The following is a 19,815-nucleotide window of genomic DNA, read 5'->3' as shown; positions in this document are numbered from 1 at the left end:
TTTGTCCTTTTGGAATTTCCTGACAAGGTTTCAACGAGGCAATTAGCTTGGACACAATGTCATCAGGGGAGTGTTATAAATGTGTAATTATGTTAAAAATATCTAGGATGAATCTCGTTAATTACTGGGATGCTCTTGTATCTAGCCTATAAACAGAGGCTTTAATGTTTGTCTATGATATACATGAATAAGAATTTCTCTCATTCTTCATGTCTACTTTTGTCTCTTTTCTAGTTTCACAACACTTTTAAGTTTTAACTGATATTGTCAAGTCTCCCTCTTATATCTTTGAATCTGTTAAAACCAAACTGTGTATACACTGCACTCTATCTCTGTTAAATCAATGCCAAGAATAATTTCTTTAAATAAGATTTGATTATCCAAAAACACGAAGATTGAAAAGTAAGCCATTTTAAGCATGCTAAACGCTTATTTTTGAGCACCTTGTTCCAATTCCACCCTATTTTCCATCTTTGCAAGACGCACCCAACAGATTTGAAACTGAGCATAATGGAGCATAGATATTCATTTATACCTGGTGTACACCACAACTATAAACAAACAACAAGAGATACAGTAATATTTCAACCATAGCCAATTTGAAGCGCATTATTATATTGTTTTTCTTTTTAAATGGGCATGGATTCTCGAAGCAACTAATTAATAGACTGTGGTTCTCCCTCAACTAAGTTATGAATCCCCTAATTGGAAAATAATATCTAAGCATTGTTAAGTCTAGAGGTGAAAATCTCTTTATAATATGGAACATCTTTGTAAACCAAGTGCAGAAAATACTCTACTACCAACAGGCCAAATCCTGCTGAACAAACCCCTTTGAGGCTGTGGAGCTTCTTCTTCGTCTTCCTCTTCTTCGACTTCCTTTTCTTGATCTTGTGAAGCATCGTTGCCACGTTTAAGGTTTTCATCATTTTCAGCTTTCTCATCTTTGCCCAATTCAGTTCCAGCATCAGCAATTTCCCCAGGCTTCTTGTCAAACAGACCTTTAAATTGCTTTTTAGCCTTCATCTCAACTTCCTGTTTCACGACAAATGTTTATGTATGCAAATATTTAAGTGATGAAGCTACAAACAAAATTATAAGAATGAATAACTAACTACCAACCTGTTCCTTTTGCTTGAGCTTTTTAAGAGCTGCTGTCGCGTCAGGTTCCAAGGACTTGTCAATGGTTACCATCTAACAATGTTCAGGAAAATAGGTTTTCAGATTCTGCAAACTGAAGTACGGGGAAGCAAAGAGTATTCTTCTAGGAAGCAAATGGAAACTAAAAAAAGGAATACCAACTACCTTCTTAAAATCACTCCTAGCTTCCTCAAAATCTCCAGCTGACATGTACGCCATACCACGACGATATAGAGCCTTCACATGTCCAGGACTTGCTTCTAAAACCTGCACAAGTCCAGATACCCAGTTATGATTACATATGTTTGACACACTTAAAAAAGTTACTGCATAAGGAACTAACTCAGGGTGCGTTCGTACGAATCATATCATGCAAAGTTGACTATGTACTACCCAACCGTGTTAAAACTACTTAAGCTTTATAATTAAAGAGAAGAGGAGGGTTCCAATGACATATTACGGTTACAATCAAGTGACAGTCAAAACTGAAGCATAATGTCATTCTAAGCATGTCAATAGAACCTTCCTCGTACTTAGAAACTTATAGAAACTCAAAAGTGTACACAGAATGCTATTTCAGTTAAACATGGAATTTCAAGTTAATCTAACAAATGACTGCCACCCTCACCATATAAAAACAGTGACAAACACACAACTGAGTATAGTAGCTTGATAAGCTAAACAGCTCAATCCTCAATATTTGTTTGGTCGAGCTATTTACCTTGTTACATGCCTCGATAGATTTTTTGCATTCACCCATTTTCAGGTAGCAAGCAGCCACATTTAGATGCAAAGAATTCTGCAATCATCAAATAAAAAAATCGTGTTAAGAAGATGAATTCCATCCACCACAATTGTTATGTAAATGGAAGATAAAAGGGACATATCTGTACGTGCATATAAAGATTCTTCGATAAATTTCAGGAATGCCCTACCCTTGAGTTCGCAAATATTTTCCCTTCCTCGTCATCTTGCGGATTGACATGATTATATTCTCGAAGCAGCTGTTAAAGTACAAAATTTGTTTATGATATAAAATGATAATATACAACATACACTGGTTGATTTCTTGGACAAAAATTACCACCCCATCCATATTGAGTAACCAACCAAAACATCCCCATAAAAACAAATGACAGAAAGAAGAGAATTGCAAATACCTTTTCATACTTCGCCTTGGCTAGTTCAAACTTTCCCTCTTTAAAAAGTCTATTTCCCTGAAGATTATAAGATCAATGGGGAGTCAAGTTTTCTTATCTAAACAATTCCACCTTAAATACTTCGTCAAGTAAATATTATAACGTCGCATGAATATTATATAAATCCACTTACACATCCACTGGAACTGGAAGGTTATACAAAGCTAAAACAGTAACAGACTTGTGTTATCATGGAGCACCTCATTTAACCAGACATGGTGAAAGAATCCCATAGAAGGGATGATGTGAAAGGAAGCTAACTTGTTACCGTGCTCTTTATTTTGTCTGCTTCTTCCATGATACTATTGAAGCTTAGACCAGTCCAGTCCTGCAAGTTAGAATCTAGTCAAGAGTAATAAACATAATTGGATAGTGTTAACATCAAGTTACTGATGCTCGACAAAGAACATCTAGAGAGTTTGCACAAAATATCTGATAGAATGCATAAACTTGCATGCTCTAAGAATAGTTGTTAAAGTGCAACGGTACAGGGACGAGCATAAAAGTACCTTTGGCATCTCAAAACCAAGAAGCTCAATTTCCCACTGAACATGAGCACCTTCAGGAACAGTTGCAGGCCTGGTCTTGAAAAGAAAAAACTAGTAATCAATTACCTTGTGATAGTTTTATCATTCCGATTATGTAATGATCCAATGTGAAACAAAAATATACATTTGAAACCATGACTTTGAAAACCAACCTTGCGAACTTGTCATAAGCATAATCTGGAGGGCATGTGACAAGAGCTACCTCTCCAGGAAGCATCAGGCGAACACACATTTCAATCCCCTCAGGCACCTATTACACAAAATTCAACTTAAGATGTGTATCTTTTGTATACATATACAAAAAAGAGTAAATTAATCAGTTCATGTCTCAGCGCATTAAATGTGGAATCATTCATATCCACATTCTACTTCCTTCTATAATGAATTCAGTAAAAGTGAAAACAACACAAGAAAAAACTCACAAGCCCTTCCCCTGAACCGAATTCCACATGCTGACCACCATTGTCAACTCGTGTATTATAAAACACTGTCTTTTGTTCATCAAGAAGCATACCCTTGTAATGAACACGTAATAGACTGTCTTGAAGAGGGCAATCCATGGGAAATTCACCTAATATCAACCAAGAATTTGATAGAGAAAAAATGTGTGATTCCTTATGTGAGAAATCAAAAATGCAATATAAGAACTTGAATAAACTCGATGCATTGAAGTTACGGATGGAAGCCCAAGAGAAAGCCTTACCTTTTCCATCACGAATACGACGCTTTATGAGACGACCATCACCAAGCATGTCTCTTACCTGCAGCATGTAACCCAAATTCTATATTAGGTTCACTTGTACAAACAAAAATATATAACCCCACAGAAGGCAATGCCTTCTAAATACCACCAAATTGGTTCGGTAATAAATACATTCCACTGGAAGGAGATATCTTCAAAGAGACCAAGTTAAAACTTAAACCAGGACTTAAAAAAATAATCAGGTGGAAAATTGTGGGTGTTTTAAGAAAAGTATCCAACATTCCATCTGATATTTATATCGTTTAACTTCATAAACAGTCATGCGAATAAGGTAGATATTCTATGCGAGATGCCAAATATCCCAATTTTTGAGCAGATAATTAGCAAAAATGTGTAGCGAAGTCTACAATGGAAGCTGAGTATATTGCTTGTAACCATGCAGCCAGCGAAGCTGTATGGATCAAAGGTTTCTTGCTTAATTTGAAATTAATTCCTGATAAACCAATTAACATTTTTTGTGATAATCAAGCAGCATTATGCACCATTGCCAACGGTGAGCTCAGTGGTGATGCCGTAAAGAAGCATATTGAGAGAAAATATTGCTATGTGCTTGATATTGTGAAGAAGAAGAAAATAACAGTGAGTTATTTGAGAACAGAGGATATGATTGCTGATCCTTTGACAAAAGCTATAGCTACAGAAGATTTCAAAAGACATGTTATCTCCATGGGTCTTATTGAAGACTAGCCGAATGGCCAAGTGGGACAGTTCTAATTAAGAGAGGAGACAGAAGCACCTGAATAAAGTGAACTAATTCCACGTCAAACTGGACATCTTCGAAACCTACTACATCTGGCATGAAAGAAGATTCAGATAAGTAATGGTTGCTAACAAATATTGTTGCTTTCTCACCACGCGCCATTGTTCCAATGCCCATCTCAAGACCTTTAGGTACCTAAACTAAACATAACCAACAAAACATCAGAAAAGGGAAAACAGAAGTATTGGATTAACATTAAGAAACATATACAGACAACTTTTCTGTAGCCAGCCGATGCATTCAATCTAGATAAGTAATCCAGTAACCTAGCACATATGTGTATATATGCTTTACCAACCTCATCTTTTCCAAAAGTAAAGAAAAATGGTTCTCCTTGTGTCTTCAAAACAATTTGTTTTCCATTGCTCGCCTTTGCAGAAATGCTGAAAAAAAAGACATTATAATTTAAGGATAAGACTTTATGTAGGAATACAAGACTATAAAATCATGCTAACAGAGACTTTTAAACTATAGCAAAATTAGGATAGATTAAGTAGCAGTTATAGGAACACTAAAGTACCCAACTAGAAGTACATTTTTTATGTTCTGTACTACCATGGCTTAGAGTCCTGTTTCAACTAAAACAAGAAAAAAAAACTGCATCCCGAAGTTTGAGATTCCAACGAAGTATATGGCTGGTCATTTGCAAGGTGCAACAGAACTTGGGAACTTTCAATTTATTGAGTACTTCAAATATAAAGGAGAGAGCATCTACCATGCTTTTACTTCATATGGTTCCCTTGGGGATTCCCATCCCTCTCCCTCATCTATTACCTGTCGAAAAAATATAAAAAAAACTTTATGAGATTTATTTATCAGCACTTGTTTCATTAGCAGCTTTAGAGTAAACACACTACATTAGCTTCCAATACCTTTTTTACAACTCCAAAATCATCAGTAATGACCTGAAAGGCAACAGATGAACCAAGTTCAGAATGCCATACCTACAGTAAAATGTAAGGTAGAGAAGAGTAAAATGATGATGTTTCTTGGAGATTCTACATACCTTGACTTTAGAAAAATCTAATAACTCAATCTCAAAATGAAGTTCATCATGCTTGGGGAAGGTTTCTGAAGTAGTAACAGGACAATCAACTTCTCCATAGTGCATTTCAGGTTTCATTTTGAACTGAAACAAGAAAAAAGGAACAAAACTTAACAATTTTTCAGCTGTTCTGTAAAACAGAAACACCAAGAATAGTAGGTTCACGTAACTCTGAAATCTTCTGGCAGACGTTTTCTTTTTGACAAATAAGCGAATGATATGAACACAGCTTCAATGTAAACCATAATGCCACACATACCATTGCTACTTCACCCTTCAACATGGTCGAAATTCCTTCTAAAAGTCCCAGAATCATCTTGCTTTTTCCCAGGATTTGTCTTACAGGATATCCTTTGCCTATTATTACAAGAGGGTAAGAAGTCGAATCAAATCAACTAGTCCCTTATAAAGCACAAGTTCAGTTTCGCTTCTGTCGGTAGTCAATTTTAATACTATTATTACAAATTGGAAACAAATTTGATTAGTAAACATTTATATTACCATGATTCTAAATCAACACTTAAGAGAACATTAAAATTTACCTCCACATTCTGTTCTTGTAGATTCAACAACAACACCCTCCAACGTTCGAACTGTACAATGGTAAATAATCTGCACAACACGTGCAGCTATAGAACATCATGAACGGTGGGTCGTGAAACTAAATTCTACATGGCACATGTCAGTAAGTTTCAATCTCAAATACCTAGTGAAAGGTATCAAAAACAAATAAATATCCACATATAAGTAAATCGATGTACTTAATTTGTATGATTAGCACTGACACTATTTTTTTGCCTAAATTTATGACTTTTTATACAGCATGATCTGTTTTCAAAACCAATGGCTGTGAATTTCAGTTTAGATCACACGTTTCTTATCAAGCTGAACTACAAATAGTTCTTCAAAAAAGAACAATTTACACCTAAAATTGTTTCACCCTTTCATTACTAATCTCAAATTTTGCAATTTAAGACCAAAATTCTATAAACTGCAAGTATACGCACCTGATTTCCATCTACAGGTGTTGCAGTACCACCTCCAGGTCTAATCTCAGCTTTCATCAAACTTCCCTCCACAATTTTCTTTCTCCTAAGCATAAAAAATGAAAATTAAGCTAAAATCTTTCCCAATAAATACAAAAATTTACAAATATATAGTTACCTCTTCTCATTCTCTTCCTCAAGCGGTGATTTCTTCTTTTTAGAAGCAAACCCTTGATCCTGATCCTCATTGATCATACTTGAAGTATAGATATTGATGAATTTTAGGTTACACAAAGGATGGTGATGTGGAGTACTAAACTCTAAGACCTAATTGTATTTTTCAATCTAACTATAAACTCCTGTATTGAGTTTATGCGAAATTCCATTCCCAGAGAGTGTTTGTTTAGTGTTTGGTCAACAAACAAGAAGCGGCTTGTTTCATCCCGTGGATTATATGACAAGAGTTGACTAGACAAAACTAGATTTTAGATGGATGGCCTACGCTCGTGGTTATAACCGATGTGATTTAATTCTGATCTTTGGAGTTGGTTTCAGGCTTTCAGCTACCCGTGCAACTTTGTGCACTTTTAGGTGGGTTTTACCGAGCAACACTCCGTTACCTGAATGGTGTAGATATCTACTTGGATAGAGTTGACTTGATCTTTCCAACAAGATTAAGTCCTCAAGTTGTAACACAGTTATGAAGCATTTGTCTATGGGAGAGACACGTGTCCTACCGGTTGGTGACAATCATGGATGAATGATGTTGCAACTTCTTCAGACGTTTGCTTTAAAGATATTAGGGATTCATGCTTCCCTGAATGTTTGGACAATAAGGAAATTCCAAAACCAAAAATATCTCAAGATATGCATTAAAATATCTAAATTCGGTTTTCATATTTCCAATTAATGTTAACCAATATTTCTGAAAACTCTCGTAGAAAAACTTTTATTATTAGTCTAGCGCATTAACTAATAGTAGTTTTCCAGATGATATGCTTTAATTGCTGGTAAGTAAAACATATATGATGAAAATCATAATTAATTGTTTTTCACTTTTTCGGACCAGGGATCACCTTGAGTATTGAGGAATATCTTTGAACAATAAATGATAAGAGTTATGTACATGTTCAGATATGTCGACATCCGGAGGCTCCTTAACTTGACAAACCCAAAACCCTAATTCACACACACCATGAAGAAGTATGTGAACCATGGTTATTAGTTTTGTACTTGGAATCGATTAAACTATCACTCCAAAAGATGTTGTGACCGGTTATAACATGATTCCCAATACAGGCCGTAATCGGTTACACCTTGCTCACAAAGTAGCTTGTGTACGGTTACACCTTGCTTCCCGAGTTAGATTGTGATCGGTTACACCATGCTTCCTAAAGATAGCTTGTGATCGATTACAACTGACTTCCCAATTCATCTTGTGACCGGTTATACCTTGGTTCCCAAAGTAACTTATGTCCGATTACAACTTGCATTCTAGTATAACTTGTGATCGGTTATACTTGGTTTACAATGTATCTCATAACTGATTACAACTAGCTATATTAAGATAGGTTCTACCAAATTCATATTCCATTGGCCATCCAAAGAGATATTCAAATAACAGCAAGACCAATCATGATTTCCCTTTCGATTATGAAAACAAGTTCATACATCTACCTCCTTAAACTCATGTAAAGATACATAGTTTTCGAGGATGAAATCACACCTATATAATGCCCACATAATCAAATAATTATATACAATAGATTATGTTGATGTCGTATTTACGAAGTTCCAAAAGATAAGTTTTTATACTTCGTAATATGTTATCCTTGACACTTTGATCATACTATTATGACCAAGTCTCGCCATTAGAGTATTATATACAATATATAAAGCTTCGCATGTTATGTTTTCAATATAGCACGACTTGAAAGATACGTTAGAAATTGAAACAAGATCAAGTCAATATTACTAACCTCAAGTGTAAGGTTGATGTCGTCGTTGTAGTGGTTACTTCTTCTCATTCTTCAGGTCTTCGGAGTAATACTTGTATGTCTCAACATTCCTAGACTTTCTAGTCTAACCAAAAAGAAGTTCACCCTAGTATTTAATCGAGTGAATCTATATGAGTTTTGATACTAATATATGACAACCAAACTTAATATATAAATGCTTGGTGAGTTCAACCGAGCTATGCTCTAACAATTTCCCTATTTCTTTTCATATCCGCTGGTTGCATCTACTCAGGTCTATTGATGTAATCTTTATTTTGGCTGAATAAAATTTTCTCAAGAAAATAGTGGACATGGTTGGCCATGAGTCCACGCTTCCCGGTTTCAGGTTATGATAACAGGTGAACGATGTGCCCATGAGTGACTTGGGGAATTCCCTTGAACATAACTTTCCGTCAGAGGCATTATCATTCATTGCTAATAAGAATCGATTAAGGTGTTCGCGCGTGTTTCCCAGTCCGTCATATATTCTGAATTTCGGTGACGTATAATCCTCGGGATATTGATATTTGATAGCTCTCATGGAGTACGGGTTGTTCATAAAGTCATAATTATCCTTTCTTACCACGCAGTAGTTTGTCTCTAGGTACTTTGCTATTGCCTCTTGTGACATTGTTGTGAATACATTTTCTCCGTTCCCATCGTTCTTTGCTACCTCTTTGATAATGCCTTGGTCTGCCGTTGTTGCTTGTTTCATCAATTTTTGTTTTCTTCGGATATGACTTTCTAGTTCTTTTTGCATGTCTTGTAAAGTTAATGATGATGGGATCATGACCTCGGTCACTCGCTGTGTGTCTTTAATGATGATGGTCTCGCGACCTCGATCACTCGTTGTGTGTCTTTATCCTGCATCACTCTCGTCTTTTCCGTCTGGGATTTCTGTATCGCCAAGTGCGTATTTGTGCCATGTGCTAGCGTTTCCTCCTTGCTATCTTTGTTTCCTTCTTCTATTATTACTTCATCGAAATTGATCGGTCGATCGATCGATTGTTTTCCTGACGTGTCTTTGATGGTGCCCTCTTGGTGTGTCATTATGGACAACGGACGAGCCTCCGGGTGTGGTCACCAAATGTTGATGGGTGAATATGAGATTGGTCCTACACGTCCTAGTCACAACAATGACAACACCTTCCTAGAATAGTATGAGAGAGAGCTTTCTTTATATTGTATTATGTCCTTCCTTTTATAGGTTTTCCCCAAAACCCTTATTCTCGTGACATCATGCCACATGTCATATAATCTCCTTTATTTACAACTATTGTCATTCCCCCTAACGTGACCTTCATCTTCTCCAATAATCTCTTCCCTGTCCTTTCTACTTTATAAATATATTTTACTGGGCTTGGGATTTAGTCCCCAAGTCACGTATGTTTCATGATGGGTTTATCCTCCCTTTAGGGAATCCCCACCCCTGCAAAGGGGTAACCATTTTCATGTATCAACATAATCCACTTAGAAATGGGTTTCACGGGAGCAACTCTGTTCTTCATATTATTTTCTCCTAAAGTCTTTGACGACTCTCTTGAGGAGACGTTAGGGTAACTGTTACGTTAGAAATTTTGAGAATTGACTTTTCTCCGAGTTGGAACATCAGATCTTGTCTTTGCATTTACAGAGTGATCGCTTCTATTATTGTTTGAGTGACCATGAGAAAACTTTGTAGAATGTTGATAAACAAACTTTGAACTATAGTTATAATAATTCTTTTGCTTATATTTAGGACAATAATGACATGTGTTAGTACGAGGAGCAGTATTGAGTTCAGCCAATCTTACGGACTCACGTACATCTATGGATTTCTCATTCATTTTAAGGAATCATCTTCCCTTTTCCAAGTTGAAAAGACGAGGGTACCCAAATATACCTCAAACTAAAACTTTTCCACCTATAAGTCTTTTCTCCGAAAAAGATTGTCTATGGACTGAGTCGAGACAATGCAACTAATCGGTTCAATCGTCTATGGATACGGGATCGAAACAATACGATAAAAAGATAACTTGTGTGATTGACTATGAATACAAGATCAAGACAATGCAACAACAAAGTATGTTTAATTTATAATAGGTTCGGACTTAACCAAACACAATGGGATTGATATCAAGTAAATAGGAATTAACGTTTGTGTAATTTACTTTAAAGTATAATAACAACAATTATAATTGCGGAAAATAAAAGTAAATGACACAACAAGATTTTGTTAACGAGGAAACCGCAAATGCAGAAAAACTCCGAGACCTTGTCCAAAATTGAATACTCTCAGGATTAATCCGCTATACAAAATCAAACCAACTTCGTATAGTTGAGACCAAGCAACTAAACCTCTAGTTCACTTAGTTCCGTCTATATTCCCACACCTTCGACCTGTAGTAAGTCACGTACTTGTAACAATTCCTTTGGTTTGTATTCCAAACAGTAAAGGAACAACAAATAAGTTTGGTATCAAGTCTTTTCAACCAAGTGATGTGATTTCGACAAAAGGCTCTTATATTTATCTCAATAAACTCCTTTGTAAGGTTCTTAGATCTATCTTATTATCAACTACCAAAGTAATTGTTAAGATTTTGCAATCAATACTTTTAATCACAAAGAATTGTATTGATGTCGATCTACACAACTAATCAATCTAATCTACCACAAGGATAAACCAATTATAGTTGGATCCTCTTTTGCCGAAACAAGTATTGTGCACACCAAAGATTATGAACCCAAATCAGAAATCTTCAAAGTCTTCTTTGTCTTCAAATATTCTTAGATTTTCAATAAACACCTACACACAATCAACTTGAATATCTTGTGATCAATCACGCACAGAACGGAGTCTGTTAACAATGGATTATCACAAGACGTCTTTAGATCTACAAACAGTCTAAAGATCTCAGTCGAAACTTCGATCTAGTTTGAGTGAATCTTATATCAAAAGAGAAGATTCTCAAGCATAAACAAAATAGGTGCATCAAAGTTTAACCATCGTTTGCCAATCAAATCAATCGAAAACAAAAGATAAACCGCAATTATCTAGTTTCCCACCAGCAGTACTAATGGAGCTTCTCAATCCCAAAGAAGTCTTTAAACTGAGCGGCCGTAAGAGATTTCGCCTAATTAGGTTACTCTCCTCTCCGGATAGGCGGCTTCACCAGTAGCAGCACAACTGAGATATTTTTGCTGTCTCAGAGGATTAGTTTGCTCGAAATGCAAACTTTCATATTTATAGATCAAGGAAGTTTGTACACCAAGGAATTTCCAGAACCGAAAATATTCTCAAGATATGAAATATATTCCAGATTCGGTTTCCATAATTCCTGGAAATGCTTTGTCCAAATATTTACCGAAAATTTCTTGGAAAATCTCCAACTAGTAAATGCACATTACTAATTTTCATTTTCCTAAAATAAAATTAAAAACCTTAAATGAAATATTCTCAATTTATTTTATTCGATCTGGGATTTTCTTCCTTTATCTATTAAGGAATAACTTTGAACAATTAAAGATTAGCGTTACTGCAGATGTTCAAAGTATGTCGACATCCTTACTTTGTAAGTCCTCTTTCATACTTACAATCTTGAAACCGATTTTCCACACTTCCAAACAAGTTTAGAATTGGTTCATCTAACTTTCAAGAACTACGTTATTGATCAAGAACACTCAATCACCAAACATGAGTTTCACGGTTCTACCAAAACAAGTTTCGGTTCTACCTCCATGTGAGTATTTTTCATAGTCACGCTAGTTACCAAAATTCGGTTGACGAGGTACTAGGATCGGTTCCCCACATATATATGGTATGTAACTTGTACTTGTTACACATGTCCATATGATAGGTTCCCCTTTGCCTAAAAACGTGTTGCACATGTCCATAGGATCGGTTCCCCTTTATACTAAAAACTTGCTGCACCTCATACAAGGATTGATTCCACTTTGTGATAGGTCTCACCTCTTACTAGGATCGGTTCCCCTTTACCCAGAGTCGGTCATACCAATAACACAAAATCGATCATACCATCTCAGGTGATTACTTAAGATCAGTTTCACTAATAAAAGTCATACCAATACAAAAGTCAGGCCTTTGTGAATAGATTTACCAATAATATAAACAAGTCATGAGCGGTTATACTAATCACACATATTGGTAGTTCAAAAGATATGCAATGAATAACAATACCAATAATGCCTGGCGATTTCTCTTTCGATTCACAAAACAAGTTCTTGAATTTACTTCCTTAAAACAAATGTAAAACATTGTTTCTAGGATGAAATCTTCACCTTATACCCATACATAATCACAATAGCATTCAAACGATTATGTCGATGTCTTATATACAGATTTTAATGGTTAAGCAATAAACCTCGTATTGTATTCCTTAATACTATGTCTGACTAGAATATAATGCACGACTTGAAAGATATGTTAGGGAATGAAACAGTTCAAGTCAAATATCACTAACCTCAAGTGGAAGGATGATGTTATCGTCGTAGCTCCTTACTTCTTCACTTCTTCAAGTCTTCGCAAAACTTGTAATGTCTCATATCCTAATACTTTCAAGCTAACCTATACGAAGTTGACTCTATTACATAATTAAGCGCCTCTTTAAATGAGTTTTGGCTCACTAAAATATGACAACCAAACTTGACATACCAACGCTTGGTGGGTTCAACCGAGCTATGCTCTAAAAATCTCCCCCTTTGTCAATTTTTGTGACAAAACTCTTACATCATATGGATAAACAAATTACAAGAATTTATTACACATACGCTTGATTCCTGAATTCAACATCACAATAACTTGTATACATTCAATCCATAAATGCAGCTGTTGACATTATAATAACAAAGCTAATACTCCTCCTAAAGGTAAGATAGGTAGATTTTCAATACGCACGTCTTTGTTATTCCTTTGTAGTCCATATAACTACAAGTATCATATGATATGCTACTCCCCCTTAGTCTATGCTTTCACTCTTTCGTTAGATAATCGTTTAAGCACCAATGTCCTTTTCCTTAGTGATACCAATCAATATAAATCAATACCGGTATCACTTGTTTACTCCATATATTTCTCCTCATTTTTTCACAAAATGACAAAGAAACAAACAAATAAAGGACAAACCGAAAGGATCTTACAAATCTCAAAAGACTTGCAACCTATAGAGTTAAGCACGAGGGTTCCACACACCGTTTTTGATAACCAATATCAAAACCGAAACTATAAAGTAATTTTATTTTGATATGTTACCAAGGAAACAATTGCGCGAAATAATTTTCCCTAATAGTTTAGCAAACCAAAAAAATCAACTAAGCATCTTAGTTCCTTTGCTAAACCGATTTTACAAATACAATCGCTTGTTCGATAAGACCAAAATAAAGATAACTCTATTTTTCTCATCAGGTTCTAATTATTCATACAACTTAGATCTTTAACTTTTAAACAAGACAAGTACTGGGTTAGTTAACTAGCATTACTTGTTAATGCATTCGATTAGACTTGAATAACTGAAACCTCCACTTTGATAAGTCTAACTAAGATCAGAATTAACTTAGTTTCTCTTATCGAGAATCGAATTGGACTAAACAATTCATCCCGTAGACCTTTTCTTTCGTTAAGCCATAAACAATTCATACAAACTAAATAAATCAACTTGCATAATTATTCACCTCAACCGGAAGCAATTGAAACAACATAGACATTAAAGCACCGAAATTGCACCGAAATTTTTTAAGCCTAAACAATTGATACCAAACAATAAAGCAAGATAACAATAGTTTTTCTTAATCGGAAATAATTGAATCACACACATCCATATACAAATAATGGAACAAAATATCAATTGTACCAAAATTTTGTTAAGCAAAAGAAATGAATATACGCAATAAAATCAAGCTTTTCTTAAACAGGAAAACGATTAACTAACAAACTCGTTACCTCAAATTTCGCATCCTCTTATCTAATATGTTTGCATCTTCTTCCAGGGAGAATTGATATCGAAATATCATTATGTTGTCATCGTTATGAAAAAAAAAAAGAATAACAACAACTAACCTTTACCAGAGAAAGGTTGAAAACCCCGAAACCATATGCTTTTATGTTAAACCAAACGATTCAACATATTGTGACTTTTTCACATATTGTTTCTATCAGAACCCCTCATGATCCTTTGGTAAAGTCTACCAACATGGTCTAGAACTTAATCCTCTATCTTGTAGGGAATTGAATTGCGAAACCAACGTAAAAAGAATGAGGTCATTCCGAGTTCGGACGAAGAAGTTATAGGCAAAACAGTTTTACACTCCTTCGTATTGCACCTCTCACTAGGATCAGTACCCATGTGTTGCACCTCTCACTAGGGTCGGTACCCATGTGTTGCTAGTGAAGGATCAAAATACTAAATTGTTTTTGACATAACTTTTGCATACGATGTCCGAATTTAGTGATTTTTGGCTCGTTTTAACCGTAAAAACAAGAAATACACATATATGATCAGTAGATACCAACATCATTAACTCAAAATTACCGTTTCTATCAAAAGCTCAAATATAGATAGAGAAGGTATGAGTATAGAAGAAAATAAATCTCCGTGAAGATGTTAATTAGTCATTTAATAACCGAGAGATCATGTGATCAGTTTTTGATGTGCTTTATCACCTTTCAAAAGATTGAGCACTAAGGTGAGCATGCACATTCTAACACAACTAGGTTGTGCTGAGTTGAGCCTTGTTTTGTTCGTCACGAGTGACTAAGACAGAATCATCATTCTTGACCTCTTGCTTGGTTTGTTTTCTCTTGTTCCGTATCTTGTTTTTCTTCTTTGTTGTGATGAAGAGTGTCATTATCACAACCTTTACTAGTACAAGAGATTTCAGATATGATGTCTTTCTTTAGTCTTTCAAGAAGACTCTTATAATTATTTTCACCAACAATTAACAGGTGAGAGTCATTCTTGTGACTAACTTTTGGTCCCTTCTTGGCTATGGAGGACTTCAGGACCCATTTAGAGTTGGGTTTCGTAGGAGCAGTTTTCTCCCTCATATATTAGGACGATTTTCCTTTTGAATACTTTGCGAAACATCTTTTCTCCAATTTGGAACATCAGATCCTGTCTTTGCATTTAAAAATTCATCTATTTTTTTATAATTGGGTCTTTTATGAGATGACCTTGTCGAGTGATATGCAAAATTTGAACTATCATTATAATAATTCTTTTGCCTAAACTTAGGACAATAACGATCTGAGTTCTTATGAGAAGCAAACTTAGCCAATTCGTTTGATACAAAAGAAAGTGCATCTTGCATCTTACGAACTTTGCATCCCCATTGCAAGTGTTCTTTAATACCACAATAATATTAATGCTTAGTATAAACATACGAAGTATGAGCTTTAGTGTTACCTTTTTGTGGATCTTCTTGCATTGGAGCTTGACGAATTTTCTTCTTTTTCTTTTTCTTCTTCTTCTTCTTCTTCTTGTTCAACGTTGTTTCTTTCTTGACATTAGCAGAAGTACTCTCTTTGATTGCTGCTGGTTGAACACAATTCTTAGGCTTGACTGGCTTTACTTCTTTACAAGAAGTAGTATCATTTTTGACAACAGTGGAAGCCTCTGGTTGAGAAGAATTAGTAGATTTAACAAATTTTACCACTTTGTTAATATTTGAAGCATCTATTCCTTTATAGCCCAATCCTCGTGTATCACGATGATTTCTACTTGCTTCTAACATTGAGGTTAAATTGTTTGAGCTAACATTGAAATTTTTAAGGTCCAAAATTTCTTCTTCCAATGTCTTGATTTTATCAAGAGCACCAGCTAGATCATCCTTAAGATGTTTTTCTCGTAAGAGATATACACCTTATTTCTCTTCAAAACTCTTTGGTTGAGAATTAACCCTTGCTTCAGATTCAACAAGTTTCTTTTTCGACAAAAAGAGATCTCTTCGAAGATTTTCACATTCTAATTTCTTAGAATTTAGCTTGTCTGAACGATCTTTAAGAAGAGAATCAGTGATTTGGTAACCAATATAATATCCTTGAAAAACCTTCTTCAATTTCTTGTTCTCACGACAAAGAGGAGTCATAAGACCAACGAAATCCGAAGAACTCAGTTTTTTTATTTTTCAAAGGATTCAGTAGTTTAGAATATTCTGAGATATCCTCTTCTAATTCCCGTTCAAAACCTGAGTCATCATCATCGGAAATTTCATCCATCCTTTCTTGTATACAAATTTTCCAGTTGTCATCGGTTTCTACATCATTAATAAGATTAACTTGTCTAGTATAATCTCTAGAGATGATAACTTCATATATTGAATCGTATATGCCATCATCAAGTGTTAATTCAAAACTCTTGATGTCTTGCTTTACGTTAACTGAATCATCCATTATGTTCAATTCTTATAGGTTTGATCGCATCAAACATAGATTGTTAGATATTTTTCGTGTTTGCCTGCTCTGATACCAATTGAAAATACTAGGGTACCCATATATACCTCAAACTAAAACGTTTCCACCTATAAGTCCTTTCTCCAAAGTGATTGTCTATGGACTGAGTCGAGACAATACAACTAATCGGTTCACACTTAGTGTGATCGTCTATGGATACAGGATCGAGACAATACGACAACAAGATAACTTGTGTGATTGACTATGGATACAAGATCAATACAATGCAAATGAAGTATGTTTACTTGATAATAGGTTCGTACTTAACCAAACACAATAGGATTTATATCAAGTAAAAAGGAATTAACGTTTGTGTAATTTACTTTAAATTATAATAACAACAATTATAATTGCGGAAAATAAAAGTAAATGACAAAGCAAGATTTTGTTAACGAGGAAACCGCAAATGCAGAAAAACCTCGGGATCTTATCCAGAATTGAATACTCTCAGGATTAAGCCGTTATACAAAATCAAACCAACTTCGCATAGTTGAGACCAAGCAACTAAACCTCTAGTTCACCTAGTTCCGTCTATACTACCACGCCTCCGACCTGTAATAAGTCACGTACTTGGAACAATTCCTTTGGTTCGTATTCCAAACAGTAAATGAACAACAAATTTGTTTGGTATCAACTCTTTTCAACCAAGTGATGTGAGTTCGACAAAAGGCTCTTCTGTTTATCTCAATAAACTCCTTTGTCAGGTTCTTAGATCTATCTTATTATCAACTACCAAAGTAATTGTTAAGATTTTGCAATCAATACTTTTAATCACAAATAACTATATCGATGCCGATCTAAAAAACTAATCAATCTAATCTACCACAGAGATAAACCGATTATAGTTGGATCCTCTTTTACCGAAACAAGTATTGTGCACACCAAAGATTATGAACCCAAATCAGAAATCTTCAAAGTCTTCTTTGTCTTCAAATATTCTTAGATCTTCAATAAACACCTGCACACAATCAACTTGAATCTATTGTGATCAATCACGCACAGAACAGAGTCTGTTAACAATGGATTATCACAAGACGTCTTTAGATCTACAAACAGTCTAAAGATCCCCGTCGAAAGTTCGATCTAGTTTAAGTGAATCTTATATCATAAGAGAAGATTCTCAATCATAAACAAACTAGGTGCAATCAAAGTTCAACCACCGTTAGTCAATCAAATCAATCGAAAACAAAAGATAAACCGCAATTATCTTGTTTCCCACCAACTGTACTAATAGACCGTGTCAATCCCAAAGAAGTCTTTAAACTGAGCGGCCGTAAGAGATTTTGCCTAATTAGGTTATTCTCCTATCCGAATAGGCGGCTTCACCAGTAGCAGCACAACTGAGATAATTTTGCTGTCTCTGAGGATTAGTTTGCTCGAAATGCAAACTTTCATATTTATAAACCAAAGAAGTTTGGACACCAACGAATTTCCAAAACCGAAAATATTCTCAAGATATGCAATATATTCCAGATTCGGTTTCCATAATTCCTGGAAATGCTTTGTCCAAATATTGACCGAAAATCTCTTGGAAAATCTCCAACTAGTAAATGCACATTACTAATTTTCATTTTCCTAAAATAAAATTAAAAACCTTAAATAAAAGATTCTCAATTTATTTTATTCGATCCGGGATTTTCATCCTTTAGCTATTAAGGAATAACTTTGAACAATTAAAGATTAGCGTTACTGCACATGTTCAAAGTATGTCGACATCCTTAGTTTGTAAATCCTCTTTCATACTTACAATCTTGGAATCGATTTTCCACACTTCTAAACAAGTTTAGAACTGGTTCATCTGACTTTCAAGAACTATGTGATTGATCAAGAACACTCAATCACCAAACATGGGTTTCATGGTTCTACCAAAACAAGTTTCGGTTCTACCTCCATGTGAGTACTTTGCATAGCCACGCTAGTTACCAAAATTCGGTTGACTAGGTACTAGGATCGGTTCCCCACATATATATGGTATCTAACTTGTACTTGTTGCACATGTCCATAGGATCGGTTCCCCTTTTCTACTAAAAACTTGCTGCACCTCATACAAGGATCGATTCCCCTTTGTGATAGGTTGCACCTCTTACTAGGATCGGTTCCTATTTACCCAGAGTCGGTCATACCAATACCACAAACTCGATCATACCATCTCAGGTGATTACTTAAGATCGATATCACTAATAAAATTCATACCAATACAAAGGTCAGGCCTTGGTGAATAGTTTTACCAAAAACATAAACAAGTCATGAACGGTTATACTAATCACACATATTGGTAGTTGTTAGAGCATAGCTCGGTTGAACCCACCAAGCGTTGGCATATCAAGTTTGGTTGTCATATTTTAGTGAATGACTCATTTTAAGAGTCGTTTAATTATGTACTAGAGTCAACTTCGTATAGGTTAGCTTGAAAGTATTAGGATATGAGACACTACAAGTATTGCAAAGACTTGAAGAAGTAAAGAAGTAAGAAGCTACAACGACAACATCATCCTTCCACTTGAGGTTAGTGATATTTGACTTGAACTGTTTCATTCCCTAACGTATCTTTCAAGTCGTGCATATTAAAAACGAAACTGCGAAGCATGTTAGAACTCTAGATAGACATAGTATTAAGGAATACAATATAAAGTTTATTTCTTAACCATTAAACTTTGTAGATAAGACATCAACATAATCGTTTAAATTCTATTGTGATTATGTATGGGTATGAGGTGAGGATTTCATCCTAGGAAATAATATTTTTACATGTGTTTTAAGGAAGTAAGTTCATAAACTTGTTTATGAATCGAAAAGGAAATCGCAAGGCGTTATTGGGATTGTTATTCATTGCATATCTTGTGAACATCCAATATGTGTGATTTAGTATAACCGCTCACGACTTGTTTGTGTTCTTGCTAAAACTATTCACAAAGGCCTGACTTATGTATTGGT

General features: G+C 35.1%; 1 protein-coding gene across 1 annotated transcript; it reads right to left on the bottom strand.

Annotated features, from left to right (window-relative positions):
* Positions 1–552: 552 nt before the first annotated feature.
* LOC113322721 (peptidyl-prolyl cis-trans isomerase PASTICCINO1-like) lies at positions 553–6,986 on the bottom strand. Its single transcript, XM_026570861.1, has 20 exons — positions 6,620–6,986; positions 6,463–6,547; positions 5,998–6,067; positions 5,715–5,812; positions 5,417–5,539; positions 5,283–5,315; positions 5,126–5,184; positions 4,709–4,793; positions 4,387–4,545; positions 3,591–3,648; positions 3,310–3,458; positions 3,040–3,137; positions 2,849–2,918; positions 2,608–2,667; positions 2,301–2,357; positions 2,076–2,144; positions 1,862–1,939; positions 1,306–1,407; positions 1,123–1,194; positions 553–1,035 (listed from the first exon to the last, which is right to left on the bottom strand). Exons 1-20 carry the CDS (start codon positions 6,694–6,696, stop codon positions 754–756), a joined length of 1,884 nt encoding a protein of 627 aa, XP_026426646.1. The 5' UTR covers positions 6,697–6,986; the 3' UTR covers positions 553–753.
* Between the last annotated feature and the right edge of the window lie 12,829 nt (positions 6,987–19,815).

This window comes from Papaver somniferum, chromosome 11 (genome assembly GCF_003573695.1).
Source record: "Papaver somniferum cultivar HN1 chromosome 11, ASM357369v1, whole genome shotgun sequence".
NCBI classification, from domain to species: domain Eukaryota; kingdom Viridiplantae; phylum Streptophyta; class Magnoliopsida; order Ranunculales; family Papaveraceae; genus Papaver; species Papaver somniferum.
Note: the sequence above shows the minus strand (reverse complement) of the source record. Positions and strands in the feature narration are given on the sequence as shown.